This window comes from Aotus nancymaae, unplaced genomic scaffold, assembly GCF_030222135.1.
Source record: "Aotus nancymaae isolate 86718 unplaced genomic scaffold, 86718_ANA_hifiasm-v0.15.2.pri h1tg000018l, whole genome shotgun sequence".
Lineage (NCBI taxonomy): Eukaryota > Metazoa > Chordata > Mammalia > Primates > Aotidae > Aotus > Aotus nancymaae.
In genome coordinates, this window is record NW_026988430.1 from 19,060,699 (window position 1) to 19,082,504 (window position 21,806).

Genomic DNA, 21,806 nt, shown 5'->3' on the forward strand with positions numbered 1-21,806 from the left:
ACCCTCCCTCCATGGGGGTGGGAGAGGGAGAGGTATGGGGTCTCACCGAGATAAAAGTTTACCTTCATTTCCTCCCTAGAATAAATGATGAAATGTCCCTCCTCATGTTTGCATTTTCTTTGGGTGCACCCTGACATTTTCTCATCAGATTCAGGAATTTTCTCTATGAGGTGGAGTGAAGATGGAGGGGCATTGGACTCAAACCCTCCCCCAGACTCCAAAACTTGGAGCGTTGGCCCTAATTTACCTTGCAGGGAATTAGAGGCCTTGTGAAGGGAGAGTAGAGAGTGGAGAGCGGCTTTCACCCCTTCCCCCAGGACTCCCCAGTTCTGGGGTTCCTCCCTCAGCTTGTGCACTGCCCAGGTAGAAGATCACCTTCTCAGGATATGGAATGAACAGTCTCTGTCAGTTCATAGAACTTCTTTATTCAAGACAGCTCAGCCTTGGAGGAGGGCTATTTTGTGTGTTCTTCTCCTATTTTCCTTCTCTACTTTTTGTGCCCATGGGGAGTTCAGGATTCTCTCTCCAAGTCTGTGGTGCAGAGAGTAGACTTGATCTCACTGAGCCCATTTTCCTTCCTTAAGGCTTTTTTTTTTTGGAGATGGAGTCTTGCTCTGTCACCAGGCTGCAATGTAGTGGCACAATTTCAGCTCATGGTAACCTCCGCCTCCTGGGTTCAAATGTTTCTCCTGCCTCAGCCTCCTGAGTAGCTGGGATTACAGGTATAGACCACCATGCCCAGCTAATTTTTGTATTTTTAGTAGAGACGGGGTTTCACCATGTTGGCCAGGATGGTCTCGATCTCCTCACCTCATGATCTGCCCACCTCAACCTCCCAAAGTGCTGGGATTACAGGCGTGAGCCACCGAGCCCAGCCAAGGCTCTTTAAATGTCTTAGGGTGCTTCTTGATTCAAGGTGTCTCTGTGTCCTGGGTTTGAGAGTTTTCGTGTTGTCAGGCTCACTTCCTTCTCCTATTCTCTTACTGTACTCTTAGTTTACAGCCAAAGTTATGTTATATTCTCAGCCTTGATTCATCATCCTTAATATTTTCAGAATCATACTTTAAGACTGGCCATTGACCTTGAGAAGCTTCCTCCCGTTTGATCTTGGAGCTGCTGCCCTTTAAATATTAGGGTACTCTCAGCCTCCCAGAAAGTTCTGGGTGGGAAATTCTGCACTTGCTCTCTCTCTTTTTTTGTTTTTGAGAGGGAGTCTTGTTCTCTTGCCCAGGCTGGAGTGCAGTAGTATGATCTCGGCTCACTGCAACCTCTGCTTTCTGGGTTCAAGCGACTCTCTTGCCTCAGCCTCCCATGTAGCTGGGATTACAGCTTCGTACCACCATGCCCACCTAATTTTTGTATTTGTGGTAGAGATGGCGTTTCACCATGTTGGCCAGGCTGGTCTCTGACCTCAGGTGATTTACCGACCTCGGCCTCCCAAAGTGCTGGAATAACAGGCATCAGCCACTGCGCGCAGTCTCTCTCTCTTTTTGAGTTAGGGTCTTACTCTGTCACCCAGGCTGGAGTGCAGTGGTGTGATCATGGCTTATTGCAGCCTCCACCTCTTGGGCTCAAGCAGTCCTCCCACCTCAGCCTCCCTAGGAGTTGGGAACACAGGTGTACTCCACCATGCCCGGCTAATTTTTTTTTTTTGAGATGGAGTCTCAAACTGTTGCCCAGGCTGGAGTGCAGTGATGCGATCTCGGCTCACTGCAACCTCTGCCTCCTGGGTTCAAGTGATTCTCCTGCCTTAGCCTCCCAAATAGCCAGAATTACAGGTGCCCACCACCATCCCTGGCAAATTTTTTGTATTTTTAGTAGAGACCAGGTTTCACTATGTTGGCCAGGCTGGTCTCGAACTCCTGACCTTGTGATCTGCCGGCCTCGGCCTCCCAAATTGGTGGGATTACAGGTGTGAGCCACCACACCTGGCCACTTTTGTATGTTTTGTAGAGGGGATTTCTTTCTTTCTTTCTTTCTTTCTTTTTTTTTTGAGATGGAGTTTCTCTCTTGTTACCCAGGTTGGAGTCAATGGTGCGATCTCGGCTCACCGCAACCTCCGCCTCCTGGGTTCAGGCAATTCTCCTGCCTCAGCCTCCTTGAGTAGCTGGGATTATAGGCACGTGCCACCATGCCCAACTAATTTTTGTATTTTTAGTAGAGACAGGGTTTCACCATGTTGACCAGGATGGTCTCGATCTCTTGACCTCATGATCCACCCGCCTCGGCCTCCCAAAGTGCTGGGATTACTATTCCTTCTCTTTTTACCCATGTGTACTGGGGGTGCATTCTGTCTTCTTCAGTCTCTGAGGGAGCCCTGCATATGGTACCTTCCTCTTTCTGAACCTGGAGCTTGGAGGGTCTGTCTCTGTGGAGGCCCTTTCCAGAGGAGAGGAGCAGGCGAGGGCGGAGGCAGAGGTGGAAGGACTCAGGCAGATCGCTGTCTTCTTCTGTCTCCATCTGCCCTTTTCCTCCTTCTCTGGCCCCCAGTTAATCTCATTTTGCTGTTGTCCCTATTAAGCTAGCGCAGGAGGCCCTTGGGATGGCAGCTGATTAACTGGGCAGGGCGTCAGGGGTCATGTTGGGCCTTTCACCCCGAAAGACCAGAGGAAGACCAGGAATTCACTCTCAGGCTCAACATGCTACCCTCTTCCCCATCCAGGGAGGCTGGCACTCATTCTTGCCCCTGTCCTGAGCCTTGCTGTCTCTGTTCTTCCCCTTCCTCCCCCAGCCCATGCCCTTCTAGCATATCCGGATTAGCTGGCTGGGCTGTGGGCTGTTGTAGGGGTAGGGCCAGACTCCGGGGCCCCTCTGTTGACTGCTTGGAAATCAGCAAGGGCAGTGAAGGAACAACTGGACAGGCTTAGCCTTGTCCCGCCTGGGGGGCTGATACCAAGTATCTGCTGCTCGAAGCGGCTGACTTCAGTCCTTCCCTAAGGAGGGCAAGGTGCAGGAGAGCTGATTGCCCATGGGGTAGAGGCTGCAATGGGTAGACTGAGGCCATCGAGGTGGGGTATGAGGGGATGCCATGCAGAGTAGCATCAGCCAGAGGGGTAGGGGAGGGGAGGCTGGAACAAGAGTGAGCCTGAGATGGTGAGAGAAGCAAGGGAGTTGGGGACGGGATGCAGAGAATGGAGGTGTGAGGGTCAGGGGTTAGAGCTCTGAGGTGGAGGGATTTGAAGATGAAGGTGGGGGGAAAGGGGTGAAGACACAGATGCCAGAGGGGCTATGACTGCCCAAAGGCCAGTGTCCCAGGATGTGAGGAGTAGGAGTTGGGGGATGGGATTGGGACCTGGGGAGAGATGAGAGGTGCTGAGGCCCTGGCGGGAGAGGGGGCTGGCGGGAGAGTGGAGAGAGGGGAGCCAATGGGCTAGAGGCGAGGGAGGGGGAGGAGCTGGTCAGGCCCTAGGGCCTTCCGCACTGCACTGGCTGGGGGAAGAGGAGGTGGCCAGGGCGGCCAGCCTGGAGCCTGAGGCACTGGGCCAGCCCCAGTGACGCCTCTGTCCCCATCCCCAGAAATACCGCTACCAAGATGAAGACACGCCCCCTCTGGAGCACAGCCCGGCCCACCTCCCCAACCAGGTAAACGCCCCCGAGCTGGTGCACGTGGCGGAGAGGAACTTGTCCCACCTCGAGGCTGGCCACGGGGTCGTGGGCCACGCCCACCTCTCCCCTTTCAAGGTAGGAGACCCTGGCGGCCCCCTCCCCAGTGCGGCCCTCGGAGCCTCGGAGCTGCAGCAATCCCCAAGGGCCGGTAGGGTGAGAGAGAGCCGTAGGGGTGAGGGATGCTGGGATTGGGGGTGAGGGTTTGGGGCTTGGACTCCTGGGGCCTGGAGGAGGGGGCGTTTGGGGGGGCTGGAAACACCTTGGTTCCACAGAGGAGAAATAGGCCAGGCCAGTGGGAGTGGATGTAGAGCCTAAAGCAAGAATATGTGCACGCGTGCCTGTGCGTGTGTGCGTGTGTGGTATTTGTGCGCGTGCCTGTGCATGGGCATGCGCTGTGTGTGCCTGTGCATGTTTGCATGCGCTGTATGCATGTGTGCCTGTCCGTGTGTGCGTTGTATGCATGCGTGTGCATGTGCCTGTGCGTGTGCTGTATGTGTGTGTGTGCCTGTGAGTCTGTGTGTGTGCGCTGTATGCCTGTGTGTTGAGATGTGTGCATCCCCCAGAAGGCCCCCCACGCCTGGGACCTCTTCATTCCTTCACACCCCCAACCTCCGTTTCCATTTTCTCTGTCCACAGTTCTGTTCCAAGCGCCTGCTGCCCTCATTTGCTCTTGTCCCTTCCCCGCCTCCTCCCCCTACCTCCGCCTCTGGGCCTGGCTCGCCCTGTCCCCTAGTCTCCAGCCCTTTCCATCTGTCTGGCCTGAGACTTTACATGGTGGGGCCTTGCTGCCTCGTCCCCTGCCCCAGCTTTTGCTCGACTCCTGAGCTCTCTCCCCCCTCTGCAGCCTTTCCTCCCTGCTGGCTGGCTGGCTCTTGATGCTGTCTCTCTCTTCCTCCCACGCATTCTCCTTTCCCTCTCCCTGATCCCCAGCTCAGGCCTCTGCGGCCTGATCAGTCCTCTCCCTCATCAGTCCTCTGCCTCCGTCAGCCAGTTCCCCTTTCCCATGTTCCCTCTTGCCTATTCGTCTTCACCTTCTCTCTTTTCCTCCTCCCCTCTCTCATCCTCTTGGGTTCTCACCTCTGCCGTATCTTTTTTCTGTCCCTGTCTGTCCCCTCCATCATCCCTCACCACCTGCTTCCCTTTCTCCTCTGGGCTCACAGGGTCTTCCCCTCTCCAGCCCCTGGAGGCCTGGTTTCTGGGATCTTCCATTCTCCAGTCCCCTTTCCATCTTCCCCTCCCTCCATCTCCTCTTCTGGGGACACAGGATGGGGAGGAATGGAGCGCACCAGGCAAGCTGTGAGATTGAGGGGACACCGTGGGGTCAGGGTGGGGATTCTAGGATGTTGTGGCATGGCTTGGGAAGGGGGAGGTTGCTAACTTGCTGACATTTCACCAAGACGATAAGGAGGAGGTATCTGAGCCTAGGGAGCAGCCAAGCAGGTTCTGGAATGAGAACTGGCAAGAGAGGAGTTGGGGGATAGGAAGGGTAAGAGGTCCTGAGGCAGGGGCCAGATAGGGATAAGACTGTGAGATCAGGGCAGTGAATTGGAGCTGACAGAGCTAGGAAAGGAAGGCCCTGGAGACAGGGATGGTACAGAGTGTTTGTGCGAATTCTGTGGCGGCTAGGAGTGAGGGAAGGAAGACTAGAGATGCTCTTTTGCAAGGCAGGGCCATTAGATTTCTGAGGGGGAAGAGGAGGGTAGGGAGCTGGTGGTAGGGATGGTAGTTAGTACAGAGCTCAGGAGGCAGAAGAGGGTAGAGGGAGAGAATTGCTGGAGGCCATAAGCATGGGATGGAGGTTCCAGCACAAGGCGTCAGCTGGGGGACAGAAGAAGCCTCAATTTTCAGAAGAGATGGGGAGTGGATTGAGAAGTGAAAGATTGTCACTTGAGAATAATCTCGATATGAAGGTAGGGTAAAGGAGAGTGGTGACAGACTCTCTGGGAAGTCAGAAATTGAGATGGAGTAGCTGAGTGAGGTGGCGTGTGCCTGTGGCTACTCAGGAGGTTGAAGTAGGAGGACTACTTGAGCCCAGGAGTTCAAGGCATCAGTGAGCTATGATGACACCACTGCACTCCAGCCTGAGTGACACAACAAGACCCTGTCTCGGGAAAAAAATAATTTGGGATAGAGGATGAGGCCACGACATTGGTAAAGGATGGGGCTGGAGGGTGCGATAGGGCCGGGGAAGCGAATGGAGAATAGAGGCTGAGGTTGGAAGATGGGGTTGGATGTTGAAGGGCGAGACAGGGATGTAGATGGAGCGTGTGGGATGCGGGCAGAGATAGGGATGGGAAGCAAATGAGTGTCCTAGTGGATGAAGAAGGGTGTGCTGGGAAGGAGTTTCCAGGATAGGGATGGGGATGGGGATTGACGATGGGCTGAACATGTGGATGAGATTTTGGCAGTCAGTGGCTATTGGTTGGGCAACAGCGTTTGCTGAGATGCGAAGGGTTGGAGGGCGGTGTTAATAGATTTATGGGTGAGAAATCTATAATACAGCTTGAAATGGTCGGTAGTTTGTAGGATTGAGAAATAGCAGTAGGAGACGGGAGGGACCCCTTTGGACGGGAAGAGCGGGAAGGAGAATGCTGAATCCTTGCGCTTGGGCAGCTGCAAATACCTGTTTAAGAAGGAAGTAGGTTGGGGACCCCGGAAGGAGGCTCTTGGCGGCCTCCCCCCATTGCCATAGAGACGTGGCTTCTGTTGCCCAGGCAATTGGGGAAGCCCCTAGGACCGGCCTAAAGCTGGCCCCGCCTGGGAGTCTAGAGACCAGGCGATTGACGTCAGGTACCCGGGCACGCCCCACTTTAACCCTTTCCCCGAAAAAAGTGGGGGGAGGGAGTAGAGGAGGGGGATAGGACCCGGATGTCTTTCTCCACGCCTCCTTCCTGACGTCCTTTGCACTGCGTAGGGTGAGGGGCGTGGGGGAGAGAGGAAGGCAGGTTGTTCAGGATGCGCTGCGCCCGCAAACCTCTTCAGCCTGGCCTCCTCTCGGCCTGGCTAACGCGGGGCGGGGCCCAGGGCAGGAGAGGCGGGGTTAGCGGATCCCTTCTGCACTCGGGAGCCTGGTCGGCCCCAGGCCACGCCCCACCCCCCTGTTGTCCTGACGACAGGGCCTCCCGGAGGTGGGTCTCCCCGGGTCTTGGCTGGTCCTAGATACCGTTGCTAGGCAACACGGTCCCTAGAGGAAGGGGTGGATTGGATGGCTGGTGGGTGAGACCGAGGGAGGGGCCTGCAGCTGGGGAAACCCCGGATTCCCGAGGCGCAGGGTTTAGGGCAAATGTGTGTGAAGGTGAGGGACAAGTCTAGGGGAGGGTTATGAAGATATCTGGGCAGATATGGAGGGATTGGGGGATGGAGCAGGAAGTGGGACCAGGACCCGGTGGACTTGAGCCCTGGGGTGTCCGTGCGTAGCACATAAGACATGTAACACCCTGTGGTGTTACATCCGGTGAGAAGCTCCCTTCCCCCAAGCCTACCCCCCTCTCCCCACTCTGCCATCTGCTGCTCCCCTCTCTGTCTGGCTGTCTCCCTTCCCGCTTCTCTTACACCTCCTTCCACATGCAGTGGGCCCGGGCTGGGCAAAGTTAGAGCGGTGCGTATGTGCATCTGTGTGTGTGTGTGCGCGTGCGCCTGTGTGGTGTGAATTGAGAGGCTGGGTCCTTGAGCAGCTCTCAGGGTGGGGGAGTGGGCTTGGCTGAGAGGCTAAGGGGTAGCCGTGCTGATGGGACCTCCGTTACGGGCTCCCTCTCGAGTCAAGGCTCAGGAGGCTTTTTGTCTCTTATTTCCCCGAACAGGCCAATTCTCCCCCTGTGATTGTCAACACAGATACCCTAGAAGCCCCAGGATATGTGAGTTGTTTAGATTTTGGGACTGGGGCCATGGTAGAAGACAGGAGGGAGTAAGGGAGGGCAGCAGATGACAGGCAGGTTGTCAGGCGGGAATGTCTGTCTCACTGCTTTTGTGTTTCTGTCCCGTGCTGGAGTTGCAGGTGAACGGGACCGAGGGGGAGATGGAATACGAGGAGATCACATTGGAAAGGGTGAGCAGGCTCCTCCATCAGCGGTCCCCTTGGCTCCCCGTCTGTACCTTTCTTTCTGCCCATGTGGTCTGTATGGTCAGCTCCTCATCCTGTCCCTTCCTGCTCTGGCTGCCACTCTCCACCACTCTCCAAGCCATTTCCCACCCCACTTGCCTTGCCAGAATTGGGCAGTGAGGGGAGCTGACTTCTTCCCCTCCTTCACCCAGGGTAACTCAGGTCTGGGCTTCAGCATCGCAGGTGGCACTGACAACCCACACATCGGTGACGATCCGTCCATTTTCATCACCAAGATCATTCCTGGTGGGGCTGCGGCCCAGGATGGCCGCCTCAGGTGGGGAGAGGAGACGGGTTAGGATGCTGGGTCCCTTGAGAGGGAGGGCCAGGGCAGCAGGAAGCCCTTGGCTTAAGCCCACCTTGTTGTTCCCAGGGTCAACGACAGCATCCTGTTTGTAAATGAAGTGGACGTGCGTGAGGTGACCCACTCAGCGGCAGTGGAGGCCCTCAAAGAGGCAGGTTCCATCGTTCGCCTCTATGTCATGCGCCGGAAGCCCCCAGCTGAGAAGGTCATGGAGATCAAGCTCATCAAGGGGCCTAAAGGTAGCAACTCATTTTGTTCCCACCCTCATCCCAACTGTCCTGTGCCCCAAAGCCTGCTTCCTGGGCACCTGGGCACCCACCTCTGGCCTCCCCTCCATCCAGGTCTTGGCTTCAGCATCGCAGGGGGCGTAGGGAACCAGCACATCCCAGGAGATAATAGCATCTATGTAACAAAGATCATCGAAGGGGGTGCTGCCCACAAGGATGGGAGGTTGCAGATTGGAGACAAGATCCTGGCGGTGAGGACCCCATCTAGCCCATTTTCTAGCCCAGATCTGGGTCTCACCTACTAGCCCTGGGCAGGCCCAAGTTCATACTTCACCCCAGTGCCTCTGTCTTGGGCCATCTATGGCTTTGTTTGAGCTTTGCTTTCCTTGACTCCAGGTCAACAGTGTGGGATTGGAGGATGTCATGCATGAAGATGCTGTGGCAGCCCTGAAGAACACGTATGATGTTGTCTACCTAAAGGTGGCCAAGCCCAGCAACGCCTACCTGAGTGACAGCTATGCTCCCCCAGACATCACAACCTGTGAGAGCCCTTCAAATGCCAAAGCTTCCCATGACCCATCCTGTTTAACCCCATGACATGCAGCCCCATGACATCCCTGTAGCTGTCCCTCTTCAGATATTCCCCATGAAATAGCCACAATTGCTGATCCTTGCTGTGGCTGGAGAAAAGATGGAAAAACCAGTTACCATAAAGGAACTAGAGAAGATTGTCAACGATCTCTCCCCCAGAAGGCACAAAGCCCAGGTGGTTTGATGACTAATTTTACAAAATTCTCAAAAGATAGATAATTTTTCTGCTCTTCCAGAGTACAGGAAAAGATACAAAATTTCACATTTCATTGTATAAGGCCAGTTCAAATGGTCACAAAGATAACATAAAATAAGGAGAGTATAGACCCGTTTTGCTTCTGAATAGAGATGCAAAAGTTTACAACAATATAGTAGCAAACCAAACATGGCAGCATATTAAGGGAAAAACATAGGATTTGTTTCAGAAAACTAAAGGTGGCTCAATATTAAGAAATCTCTTAATATGATTCATATATTAAAAAGTTGGCCAGGCAGAGTGGCTCATGCCTGTAATCCCAGCACTTTGGGAGGCCAAGGGGGGCAGATCATGAGGTCAGGAGATCAAGACTATCCTGACCAACATGGTGAAACCCTGTCTCTAATAAATATATATTAAAAAAAATTAGTTGGGTGTGGTGGTGCATGACTGTAGTCCCAGCTACTTGGGGGGCTGAGGCAGGGGAATCGCTTGAACCTGGGAGGCAGAGATTGTAGTGAACTGAGATTTTGCCACCGTACTCCAATCTGGCAACAGAGGGAGACTCTATCTCAAAAAAAAAAAAAAAAAAAAGAAAGAAATAAAAAAAGTTAAGGGGGGCCAGGTGCGGTGGCTCATGCTTGTAATCCCAGCACTTGGGAGGCCAAGGTGTGAGGATCACTTGAGCCTAGGGGTTTGAGACCAGCCTCGGGAACATAGTGAGACCCTGTCTCTACAAAAAATAAAAAATTAGCACACGCCTATAATCCTTGGTATTTGGGAGGCTAAGGCTTGAGCCAAGAAGTTGGAAGCTACAGTGAACTAATGATTGTGCCACTGCCCACTAGACTAAGTGACAGAGCGAGAGGAGAAAACAATATGACCATCTCAAATAGATGTGAAAAAACATTTCGTGAAATTCATCATCTCTTCAATTTTTTTTTCTTATTTTTCTTTTTGAGATGGAGTCTAGCTTTGTCGCCAGGTTGGAGTGCAGTGGCACAATCTTGACTCACTGCAACCTCTGCCTCCTGGGTTCAAGTGATTCTCCTGCCTCAGTCTCCCCAGTAGCTGGGATTACAGGCACGTGCTGCCATGCCCAGCTGATTTTTGTATTTTCAGTAGAGACAGGGTTTCACTGTGTTGGTCAGGGTGGTTTCAATCTCCTGACCTTGTGGTCCACCCACCTTGGCCTTCCAAAGTGCTGGGATTACAGGTGTGAGCCACTGTGCCCGGCCAATTCACCATTTCTTTTGGATGAAAGCTTTTAGTGAACTAGGAACAGAGGAATTTTCCTTAAGATGGTGAAGATTACTTATTAGAAACAATAAAAAACATTTTATAATGATAAAATCCTAGCAGTGTGTCCATTAACTTATTTTTTAATTTTAATTTTAATTTTTTTCTTGAGATGGAGTTTCACTCTTGTTGGCCAGGCTGGAGTGCAGTGGCATGATCTCAGCTCACTGCAAACTCCGCCTCCCAGGTTCAAGTGATTCTCCTGCCTCGGCCTCCCGAGTAGCTGGGATTACAGGTGCTACCACGCTGGCTAATTTTTATATCTTTAGTGGAGACGGGGTTTTACCATGTTGGCCAGGCTGGTCTTGAACTCCTCCTGACCTCAGGTGATCTGCCTGCCTCAGCCTCCCAAAGTACTGAGGTTACAGGTGTGAACCACCACGCCCAGCCTCCATTAACTTGATGCCTCTTACCACTGCCGTTATTCTTCATTGCTTTAGAGCAAGGTTTCTCAGTGTTACTCCTGACATTTTTGGACCCAAAATTCATTGTGAGGGGTTGTCTTGTGCTTTGTGGGATATTTAGCAGCATCCTTGGTCTCTGTCTATCAGATGACAATGGTACTCCTCCCCCTCAGTCATAACAATAAAAAATGTTATGACAGAATTGCCCCAGCAAAATTATGGTGGTTGAAAATCACTACGTTAGAGATTTCAGACAGTATAGCAAGAAAAGAAGAACAAACAGTTACATTTGGAAGGGAAGAACAAAAGTTATCTTTATTTGTAAATTATGCTACTTAGAATCTAGATCAAAATCTAAGTGAATTAACTGAAAAACTTAATATGAGAAGTTAAAAATTGTGGCGATTTGTTGGCTGGGCAAGGTGGCTTACGCCTGTAATCCCAGCACTTTGAGAGGCTGAGGTGGGTGAAACACTTGAGGTCAGGAGTTTGAGAACAGCCTGACCAACATGGAGAAACCCTGTCTCTACTAAAGAAAAAAAAAATTATCTGGGTGTACCTGTAATCCCAGCTAATCCTGAGGCTGAGGTGGGAGAATCACTTGACCCTGGGAAGCAGAGGTTACAGTGAGCTGAGATTGAGCCACTGCACTCCAGCCTGGGAGACAGAGTGAGATTCCATTTCAAAAAAAAAAGAGGAATGTGGCTATTTGTAAGATAAATAACAGGAATTAGTAACTTCCCAGCAATAAGAAGATGTAGTGGGTAAAAAGACCCCTTTTGCCATAGAAAAAAATGCTATAAAATTATTAGAAATAGAAACTTGACAAGAAATGTAAGATTCGTGTGAAGAAAATGACACAACTTTACTGAAGGACATAAGAATGGAAGGGTGGAGAGTCACATCGTGTTTCTGGATGGAAAAACTTCATATGCTAATGATCTCAACCGGCTCCGAATTAATCTATACATAACATTCAATCCTAATCCGAATTTTAACGTTGTTTCCCCACTGGGAACTTGGAAGCTTGATACTAAAGTTTGACTGTAAAAATTTATGTGGGGGAAGAACTAAGACATTTTGGAAAAGAATAATGAGGTGCCATGGCCCCTGCAAAATATGAAATAATACTGTAAAACCATATTGAAATCACATGGTACTATTCCTAAATACCATAACCTACCAAAAAGAACCTGGGCTCCTTGGAAGAAGGGTCAATTTAAAATCTTTGGCAACAAATGTATACGATGAGCTTCTAACTTCTTTCATACTAGAGAGCAGGGAAGGTATCCAAGACTACTAGGGTCTCAGCAAAGACACAGGAGCCAAATTGAAGGGGCTCCTACTGGCCAGTGAAACTCATTAAATATGTTAAAATCTTGGCTGGGTGAGGTGGCTTGAGTCTGTAATCCCAGTACTTTGGGAGGCTGAGGTGGGTGGATGATGAGGTCAGGAGATGGAGACCATCCTGGCTAACTTGGTGAAACCCCATCTCTACTAAAAATACAAAAAGTAACCAGGTGTGGTGGTACTCGCCTGCAGTCCCAGCTACTCAGGAGGCTGAGGCAGGAGAATCGTTTGATCCCAGGAGACGGAGATTGCAGTGAGCTGAGATTGTGCCACTGCACTCCAGCCTGGGCGACAGAGTGAGACTCTGTCTCAAAAGAAAAAAAAATCTTTAAGGTCATAATAATACTTAAAAATATTTTGGAGGATGCTAGGCGATCTCATTCATTCTGAAATTGGTGAATAAAGGGAGAGAGACATGCAGAGAGAGGTATGCATTTATCCTCCCTTTCGTGTGCAGACTACCTCAGAGAGTAGCCAAAAGGTTGACATAGGGCTGTTCTTTTGTTGTTCTTGGAGGCAGATCTTGCTTTGTCGCCCAGCAGGCTGGAGTGCAGTGGTGCAATGTTGGCTCACTGCAACTTCCGCCTCCTGGGCTCAAGCGATCCTCCCACCTCAGCCTCCTGAGTAGCTGGGATTACAGGCGAATGCTATCATGCTCAGCCAGCTTTTGTATTTTGTAGAGATAGGGTTTCACCATGTTATCCAAGCTGGAGGTTTTTTTTTTTTTTTTTTTGAGAGGGAGTCTGGGTCTGTCGCCCAGGCTGGAGTGCAGTGGCACAATCTCGGTTCATTGCAACCTCTGCCTCCTGGGTTCAAGCAATTCTCCTGCCTCAGCCTCCTGAGTACCTGGGATTACAGACATGAGCTGCCATGCCCAGCCAATTTTTGTGTTTAGTAGAGTTGGGATTTCACCATGTTGGCCAGGCTGCTCTCAAACTCTTGACCCCAAGTGATCTGCCTGCCTTAGTCTCCAGAGTGCTGGGATTACAGGCATGAGCCATTGTGCCTGGCCTCGATTGTTATTTTTACAGAAGAATTTCCACTAATAAATGCTCCCTGTTCCAAAGAAAGAAAGTAGTAGAATATCACCATTTCCCAGTTCCTGGTACATACCAGAACCAGGAGGCGATTGTCAGTGCGGCTAAAACTTACCTGAGAGGCTGATGGGGCACTTTATAATGGATGGACTGGGCTGAAGACCCTGAACCTCCCATTAATCTTATCTGACAGAGCATCCTGTGGTGATGCCATAGGAAGAACAGAGCACTACCTATGAAGTATACAGGACTTACTTAAAAAAATTCTGAATTGAACTTGAAACTAATCAAGCCTCAGAATGAACTGCCAGTTTACAGGAGATACAGGGGCAGAGGCATAGGCTAAACCACATCGCAGGAGGGTAAGCAGTAATTTCCCTGTTAGAATTTCCCCTATAGGCTGGTTGAGGTGGCTGATGCCTATAATCCCAGCACTTTGGGAGGCTGAGGCGGGTGGATCATTTGAGGTCAGGAGTTCGAGACCAGCCTGGCCAACATGGTGAAACCCCGTCTCTACTAAAAATACAAAAATTAGCTGGGCGTGCTCCTGTAATCCCAGCTACTTGGGAGGCTGAGGCATGAGCATTGCTTGAACCCAGGCAGAGGCTGCAGTGAGCTGAGATCGCACCACTGCACTCCAGCCTGGGTGACTCCGTCTGAAAAAAAAAATTTTCCTCATAGCACATGGGAAATTCTTTTAGATAAATGACCTAGTTTTTTCAACAAATGGATGGCAAGTGGGGGAAAAAGGGAGAAGAATTTTATGGATTAAGACATTTGAGAGACACAGGAACCAAAAGTAAATCCCAAAGCATGGTGTTAATGTTCCCGTTTGACTTCCCCATCCCTGGCATACTGAGGACATATCATGTTCAAATCCTTTATCCCCTAGAACAATCAGCCTCTGATGTCACCTATAAATTCCTGACCCCTGATGTCACTGATCTGATATCCCATTCCACCCCACCCTGGCGTCTCTGGCAGAATACCTCCCTTCCACCTAACCGTGGCTCCCTTGGCCCCCTGGGGAGAAGGTTGGGTGGCGGGTGCTGTTTCCCTCCAGGCACTTTCATCTCCACCCCATGTCTTCCTCAGCTTATTCCCAGCACCTGGACAATGAGATCAGTCACAGCAGCTACCTGGGCACCGACTACCCCACAGCCATGACCCCCACTTCCCCTCGGCGCTACTCCCCAGTGGCCAAAGACCTGCTCGGGGAGGAAGACATTCCCCGAGAACCGAGGCGAATCGTGATCCACCGGGGCTCCACGGGCCTAGGCTTCAATATCGTGGGTGGCGAGGACGGCGAAGGCATCTTCATCTCCTTTATTCTGGCCGGGGGCCCTGCAGACCTCAGTGGGGAGCTGCGGAAGGGGGACCAGATCCTGTCGGTGAGGAAAGGCCTGCCCCTCCCTGCACCACCCCCTCCCCTCCCTGCACCACCCCCTCCCTTCCCTGCACCATCTCCTCCCCATCCCTGCACCACCGCCTCTCCTCAGGGCACAGCCTAGAGCTCTTGGGAAGGGGTGTGGGTGAGCTGCAGCCTGGTCCTCTTGTGGGATCATTCCCTGCTCCACCTGGACCCAGAAGTGCTGGCTCCTGTCTCTGGTGACACAGCCTCTCCTCTCTCTAGGTCAATGGTGTTGACCTCCGCAACGCCAGCCATGAGCAGGCTGCCATTGCCCTGAAGAATGCGGGTCAGACGGTCACGATCATCGCTCAGTATAAACCAGAAGGTACCAGACCGGAAGCTCCTTGTCTTGTGAGCTAAAATGGCCCTTAGGACTCTGCCTCCTCAGCCGATGGCTTCCGTGGGGGTGGAGAGGGTGGCAGTAGGATGGGGACAGAGCTCAGGAACCTCCCTGTCCTTCCTCAGAGTACAGCCGATTTGAGGCCAAGATCCACGACCTTCGGGAGCAGCTCATGAACAGCAGCCTGGGCTCAGGGACAGCCTCCCTGCGGAGCAACCCCAAGAGGGGTTTCTACATCAGGTCAGAGGCTCCCCGGGCTGGGCTCCTCAGCCTCTCCGAGTTCCTGGGCACTCTGTGTTCGGCTGCTCCTCCTCTCCACCCTGCCTGCTCTAGCTTTCACCCCAGGCCTGATGTGCAGCCGGGGTTCATGGGCTTGGTTGTACAGGTTAACATTTGAAATACTCCCTGTCGATGGGAAAATAGCCTCTGCCCCAAGTATCCCAATTGCCTTCTAGCCCTGGTCATTGCAGCACTTTCCTGGGACTCCCAGACCACCCTGCAGTTTGGCCCTTCGAAGGTTAATGCTTGGGGGAACAGGGGTGCTCTAGGGTATTTGGAGTGTTGCCCCAGCCCTCACGTCCTTGTGGGCAGTCCTGGAGAGGTGGACCGAAGCTCTGTTGTGCCTGCCTCTTGTCTCTCCAGTGGGATTTTGACCCCCTCTTAGGGCTCCTCTCCATTGACTTCTTTTTTTTTTTTTTGAGATGGGTCTCTAGCCCCTGTTGCCCAGGTTGGAGTGCAGTGGTGCAATCTCAGCTCACTGCAACCTCTGCCTCCTGGGTTCAAGTGATTCTCCCACCTCAGTCTCCCGAGTAGCTGGGACTACGGACACGCACCATCACACCCAGCTATTTGTTTTGTATTTTTAGTAGAGACGGGGTTTCACCGTGTTAGCCAGAATGGTCTCGATCTCCTAACCTTGTGATCTGCCCGCCTTGGCCTCTTGAAGTGCTGGGATTACAGGCATGAGCCCCTGATCCCGGCCTCCATTGACTCTTTTGTGGCTTAGGTCCCTCTTGCCCCCATGAATCCCCCTCCCATCTGCCTCCTCTTCTCTCCCTCTCTGGTCCTGTGGCTCTCGTGGCCTCGTCTCTTGCCCCGATCTGCAGATGTCTCTCGGAGCTGTCGGCCCTGGCTGAAATCTTTCTGGAGGTCGAGACCTGCACTTCTGGCCATCTGCTTTCTGGCCATCTCTACTGGGATGTCCCACAGGCGTCCCACACTCAACAGGTCCCCCGCTGAGCTCATCGTCCTGCTATGGACCTGTTCCATCTTGCTGCATCAGCAGTTTTCCTCTTGCTGAGTGGCATCTCCGGCTACCCGGACGCCAGCTCACTCCTGAGCCCTTGCTCTGCCCTTTCTCCGTGCTCGGGTCCAGCTGGTCCCCAAGGTTCTTCTGACTCCCAGTAACCACAGAGATTGTGTGGTGGCTCCCAGGGGGAATGTCTTCCGGTTGTCAGACTCCCAGGGGGCCCGGGGTCTCTTCCCTCCTCTCCAGGTCCATTGCTTTACTCTGGATCTTCATTCCTTCTCTAGTTTCTGATGCCAGGAGTTGTGACTTACTGATAGGGATTTGATACTAGTAAGGGTAACCATGATTTGCAGAAACAGGACCTTTCTTTTTCTTATCAATTTGGACAGATTCAAGGTTACCCCTGTGACTTTATGACGTGCACATGTACTGCCAACTGTTTTCTTGAGAGGGTGGAGTTCCAGCTCTCCCTCTGGAAACTGTACTCAGTGTGGGCTGAATGATGGTTAATAGTTGTGGTGATTACGATTACAGTCAGCGTACGGTCCCCACACAGTTTTGGGTTTCTCGGCACCCATTGTGGCCATGGGAGTGCCATCCACATATCTCTGGGCTGGGTCTCAGGGTGACTGATGCAACCTTCCTGGGGTCCTCAGCCGGGCTCTGACCAGTAGCCACTTGCCCCCCAGGGCCCTGTTTGATTACGACAAGACCAAGGACTGCGGCTTCCTAAGCCAGGCCCTGAGCTTCCGCTTTGGGGACGTGCTGCATGTCATCGATGCTAGCGATGAGGAGTGGTGGCAGGCACGGCGGGTCCACTCTGACAGTGAGACCGATGACATTGGCTTCATCCCCAGCAAACGGCGGTGAGGCTCTCGGCTCTGTAGCCTTCCTGCCACAGGCACTGAAATTCCCAAGGTCCTCCAGGGTGGACAGCCATCCGGGGGTGGGTTTGCCCTCTGACCTCCTAGGGGTTTGTCTGTTGGGCCCTCCTGGGGACTGTGGCTCCCATGAACCTTTGGGAAGGACAGCTCCTCACTGAGGAGCACAGGGCCCAGGGCTGTGGGAGAAGGGGTTGTCAGCCAGCCTGGAGCCTGGGGGCAGTAGGGTTCCTCACTGGGCATTTCCCTACCCGCCTTTCCATCCACGTATCCCACAGGGTTGAGCGACGAGAGTGGTCAAGGTTAAAGGCCAAGGTAGGTGGAGGAGGGGTGAGCCTGGGTGGAAGCGTGAGGGCTCATGGAACTGAGCTCATAGCTAACCCCGTGGCCGCCTGCTTTTTCTTCCTAGGACTGGGGCTCCAGCTCTGGATCACAGGGTAGGTAGGGTCAGTTTGGGAGGATGTGGGTGAGAGGCACACTGAGCTGCCTTTGATATCCTCAAGGGGGAGACAGGGCCCCAGGTCTCCTGTTTCAGAGCCCCTTGCAGACGCCTCGCCTCCTGACAGGTCGAGAAGACTCGGTTCTGAGCTACGAGACAGTGACGCAGATGGAAGGTGAGCCCTGGCCCCTGCCTTGGCCCCCGCTCCTGCTGCTGCTCCAACTCGGTCCTTGGCCTAAGCCAGGCTCTGTCTCCGCAGTGCACTATGCTCGCCCCATCATCATCCTTGGGCCCACCAAGGACCGCGCCAATGATGATCTTCTCTCCGAGTTCCCCGACAAGTTTGGATCCTGTGTTCCCCGTGAGTGCTAGGGCCTTGGATGGAGGTGGAGGTGGAAGTGGGGGTGTGGTGGAGAAGGCCCATCCCTTCAGCCATAGGCAGAGCCCCTGGGGGGTTGGTGTGCAGGGGGACACAGGGTTTCTCCCAGAAGGAGTGCTTCTCAGCCGCCCTCACATTCTCCAGTACCCATGCCCAGACCAGAGACTTGGAGGCCCTGGAGGGTGCTGGGGGAGGCGGTCCTGCCCCTCTGCAGTCTTGGTCTCCCTGGCAGTGCCCTTTCACCAAATGACCAGCTGGGCACTATGGGGATTTGACTGATGGAGGCTGGTTTTAAGCTAGAGGAATGGGGGTTAGATCTTTGGGGGGTGGGGTGACTTCCTGACAGATACGACACGGCCCAAGCGGGAGTATGAGATAGATGGCCGGGATTACCACTTTGTGTCGTCCCGGGAGAAAATGGAGAAGGACATTCAGGCACACAAGTTCATTGAGGCCGGCCAGTACAACAGCCACCTCTATGGGACCAGCGTCCAGTCCGTGCGAGAGGTGGCAGAGCAGGTAGGACCTGGCGGGCACCCGGTCCTCTTCCTCCTCCCCTCTCCCCACCCCATTGCCTCCCTCCAGCTCTCTCTAACTCTCTCTCTCTCTGTCTCTTTCCCTGCTGGGTCTCGACTCCGCTCCTCCACCTCCTTCTCCTCTTGGGCAACTCTGTCTGACCGCCTGCTCTCTGCCCCTGCTCTCTCTCCCACCTGCCTCGTTTCCTGACCCCAAACTCCCCACCACCATCTGGCCTCTTTCTCTCCCCACTCCCTCCTCCTTGCCCCATTTCTCCTCTTCCCATGGCCTTGTTTTTGGTGGCTTGGCCTTCCCCACTGGGTCCCTCCCTTTTCCCTAACTCCCCTCTGGCCCTTTCCCCTGCCTCACCCTTTCCTGGGGCCCCACTCCCCTCTCCCACTCCTCTGCTAACTCCTTTCCCTTCCCTGATGCTCCCCACCCTGCCCTCCCTCCCTCCACGGCTCCTCTCTCCATCTGCCTCCCTCCCTCCCATCTGTCTCTTTGTTCCTTCCATCTGTCTGTCCTTTGTCTGTCCTCCCCTCCCTCCTTTCTCTATCCTACTTCCTTTCTCCTTTTTCTTGGCTTTCCTTCTTGCCTGTGTCACCTTTGCCTTGTGCACACTGCCCCATTCGCTGCTGCCCTGGCTCTGACACCCTCTCTTGGGTCCCTGCCTGCCTGGTGCTCCTCCCTTTCTCCATCTTATCCTGTCCCTGCCCTCTCCCCACACTCTTTGTCTTCCCTATCCTTTCTCTCTCTGTCTTTTACTCTGTTCATACCCCCTTCCCGCCTGACTCTCTTCCCCTATGTTTCTTGACATCCATGTCACTCCCCCTCGGCCAACCTCCCATTCCCCACCTCTCCCTGTCCTGTGTCCCTCCGACACCACTGTCTATCCCTTCCTGCCACCCGCTGGCCCCGCTCCGCCCACCCTGCCTGCCCCCAGGGGAAGCACTGCATCCTCGATGTCTCGGCCAATGCCGTGCGGCGGCTGCAGGCGGCCCACCTGCACCCCATCGCCATCTTCATCCGCCCCCGCTCCCTGGAGAATGTGCTGTGAGTATGGTCCTGGGGGCCTCCCCTCTGCTCCCCCACATATGTGGCCCTGGGCCTCACAAGGCCTTTGCGGTGAAGCTCTCCCTTCAGAACCCTGGACAGCGGTCCCAGCAGCCCCTGACGGGGATCCCTGGAACCGAGGGATCCATGAGGACCTGGAATCCAGGAGACCTGGAACCCAGAGGATTCGGGCAATCGGGCCTTTCCGTTCCTTTCCTGCCTGGGGCTAGACAGGACTACATCTCCCAGCAGCCCCTGGGGCACACCAGCTGGGGCAAGCCAGGGCCTCCAGGGCTGTTGGGAGTTGGAGTCTGAATCCCATCTGTGGGGCTGAAGGTTGGAAGGATGAAGTTTGGCAGATGGCCCTGGAGTAGCCACACCTGGCTGGGGTGGTTGTGGGTGGGGGCTCATCTGTGGCCCCAGAGGATATTGGGAATTTTTTTTTTTTTTTTTTTTTTTGCTGTGTGCTCCAAATAGGAGAATACTAGTTGCAACTTAACATTCCTGGATAGAGGAGGTGAAAGTCAGGGTCAGGTGGGCCCAGTCTCAGGCCTGCGCTCCCTCCTGCTTCACAGAGAGATTAATAAGCGGATCACAGAGGAGCAAGCCCGTAAAGCCTTCGACAGAGCCACCAAGCTGGAGCAGGAGTTCACAGAGTGCTTCTCAGGTGAGGCTACGTAGGGCACCTTTGCTCGGATTAGAAAGCACTCCCCCTTCAATCCCAGTGGATGGCTTAGAAAAAAAGAGGTGCGCCCCTGTGGGCAGATGCGGTGGCTCTTGCCTGTAATCTCAGCACTTTGGGAGGCCGAGGCGGGTGTATAACCTAAGGTTAGGAGTTCAAGACCAGCCTGGCCAACATGGTGAAGCCCCTCTCTAGTAAAAATACAAAAAGTAGTTGGGTGTGATGGTGGGCACCTGTAATCCCAGCTATTTGAGAGACCAAGGCAGGATCACTTGAACGTGGGAGGTGGAGGTTGCAGTAAGCTGAGATTGCGCCACTGCACTTGAGCCTGTGCGACGAATGAAACTCCATCTCAAAAAAAAAAAAGAGGTGCCCCAGTGGGCGGGTGCAGCCCCATGGCTCATGGCTTGGAGAATTAGGAAGAGATGCCCCTTCCTCTGGGCTGCTGCCACCCCCTTGGCCAGGCATCCTCTGACCCTTGGCCTCACTCCCTGCTCCACCCTACTCCCAGCCATCGTGGAGGGTGACAGCTTTGAGGAGATCTACCACAAGGTGAAGCGTGTCATCGAGGACCTCTCAGGCCCCTACATCTGGGTTCCAGCCCGAGAGAGACTCTGATTCCTGCCCTGGCTTGGCCTGGACTCGCCCTGCCTCCATCTCCTGGGCCCTTGGTCTGGACTGAATCGCCCAAGCCCTTGGCTCCCCCCGGCCTCCCTCCCACCCCTTCTTATTTATTTCCTTTCTAACTGGATCCAGCCTATTGGAGGGGGGACACTCCTCTGCATGTATCCCTGCACCCCAGAACTGGGCTCCTGAACGCCAGGAACCTGGGGTCTGGGGGGACCTGGGCTCCTGGTTCCGAGCCCTTGCTCCTTAGGACCCCCACCCCTGCCCGCCCCCAATGCACACACAGACCCACCGGGGGCCACCTGCCCTCCCCCATCTTCTCCCACACACATTCCAGAAGTCAGGGCCCCCTTGAGGAGCACCCGCAGCAGGGATGCAGGGCCACAGGCCTCCGCTCTCTCCCGAGGCAGGGTCTGAGGTCACCCCTGCCCTCATCGTAATTCCCATGTCCCTTGATTTCTCATTTATTTTTTCCACTTTTTTTCTTCTCAAAGGTGGTTTTTGGGGGGAGAAGCAGGGGACTCCGAGGCGGGCCCCCTGCCTTCCACACGCCCCCCACCTTTTTTCTTTGCCGGTTTGCATGAGTGGAAGGTTTAAATGTGGCTTTTTTTTTTCCTGGGAATTTTTTTTGGGGAAAAGGGAGGGATGGGTCTAGGGAGTGGGAAATTCGGGAGGGAGGGTGGGGGACAGGGGGCAGGGGTCGGGTGTCCGGGAGCCAGAGAAGACTGGAAATGCTGCCGCCTTCTGCAATTTATTTATTTTTTCTTTTGAGAGAGTGAAAGGAAGAGACAGATACTTGAAACTCGGTGTGTGGCCTGGTTATTTGGGACCTGGGTGTGGAGGGAGACTGGCACAGGGATGGATGGGTCAGGTACAGTCAGATCCTTCTTCCCTCCAAACCAGAGCAGTTAGAGTGGCCTGAAAAACGGGCCGTGGAGGTAACTGGCATATCAAGGAGCTAGAGTTGGTGAAGATGGCCTGTGAAGGGCTGGAGCTCTGTCCAAAGTCATGACAGGCCAGAAAGAGGAGGCTGGAACTCGTATGGGACCCTGCAAACTTAGTCCAGCTCTGATCCCCCCCTGGGCTGTCTCAGTCCTGTTGGGTAGCACAACAGTC

General features: G+C 53.6%; 1 protein-coding gene across 11 annotated transcripts in view; it reads left to right on the forward strand.

The window, feature by feature from the left end:
* Nucleotides 1-21,492, forward strand: part of DLG4 (discs large MAGUK scaffold protein 4) — a 29,934-nt gene extending 8,442 nt beyond the window's left edge. For 4 of the 11 annotated variants that reach the window (XM_012457428.3, XM_012457433.3, XM_012457436.3 and 1 more), the window contains 19 exons: nucleotides 3,517-3,582; nucleotides 7,407-7,460; nucleotides 7,592-7,651; nucleotides 7,858-7,982; nucleotides 8,079-8,248; nucleotides 8,351-8,487; nucleotides 8,633-8,777; nucleotides 14,209-14,504; nucleotides 14,747-14,849; nucleotides 14,990-15,104; nucleotides 16,803-16,979; nucleotides 17,273-17,309; nucleotides 17,404-17,431; nucleotides 17,561-17,608; nucleotides 17,693-17,794; nucleotides 18,159-18,331; nucleotides 19,272-19,381; nucleotides 19,957-20,048; nucleotides 20,575-21,329. In XM_012457428.3, the coding sequence (XP_012312851.1) occupies nucleotides 3,517-3,582; nucleotides 7,407-7,460; nucleotides 7,592-7,651; nucleotides 7,858-7,982; nucleotides 8,079-8,248; nucleotides 8,351-8,487; nucleotides 8,633-8,777; nucleotides 14,209-14,504; nucleotides 14,747-14,849; nucleotides 14,990-15,104; nucleotides 16,803-16,979; nucleotides 17,273-17,309; nucleotides 17,404-17,431; nucleotides 17,561-17,608; nucleotides 17,693-17,794; nucleotides 18,159-18,331; nucleotides 19,272-19,381; nucleotides 19,957-20,048; nucleotides 20,575-20,681 (2,145 nt within the window). In that variant the 3' untranslated portion in view covers nucleotides 20,682-21,329. Of the gene's footprint in view, nucleotides 1-1,987; nucleotides 2,948-3,516; nucleotides 3,682-7,406; nucleotides 7,461-7,591; nucleotides 7,652-7,857; nucleotides 7,983-8,078; nucleotides 8,249-8,350; nucleotides 8,488-8,632; nucleotides 8,778-14,208; nucleotides 14,505-14,746; nucleotides 14,850-14,989; nucleotides 15,105-16,802; nucleotides 16,980-17,272; nucleotides 17,310-17,403; nucleotides 17,432-17,560; nucleotides 17,609-17,692; nucleotides 17,795-18,158; nucleotides 18,332-19,271; nucleotides 19,382-19,956; nucleotides 20,049-20,574 lie in introns of those variants that run through there. The other 7 variants (XM_012457426.3, XM_012457431.3, XM_064378379.1 and 4 more) reach the window with 5 other exon arrangements.
* The last annotated feature ends 314 nt before the right edge of the window (nucleotides 21,493-21,806 follow it).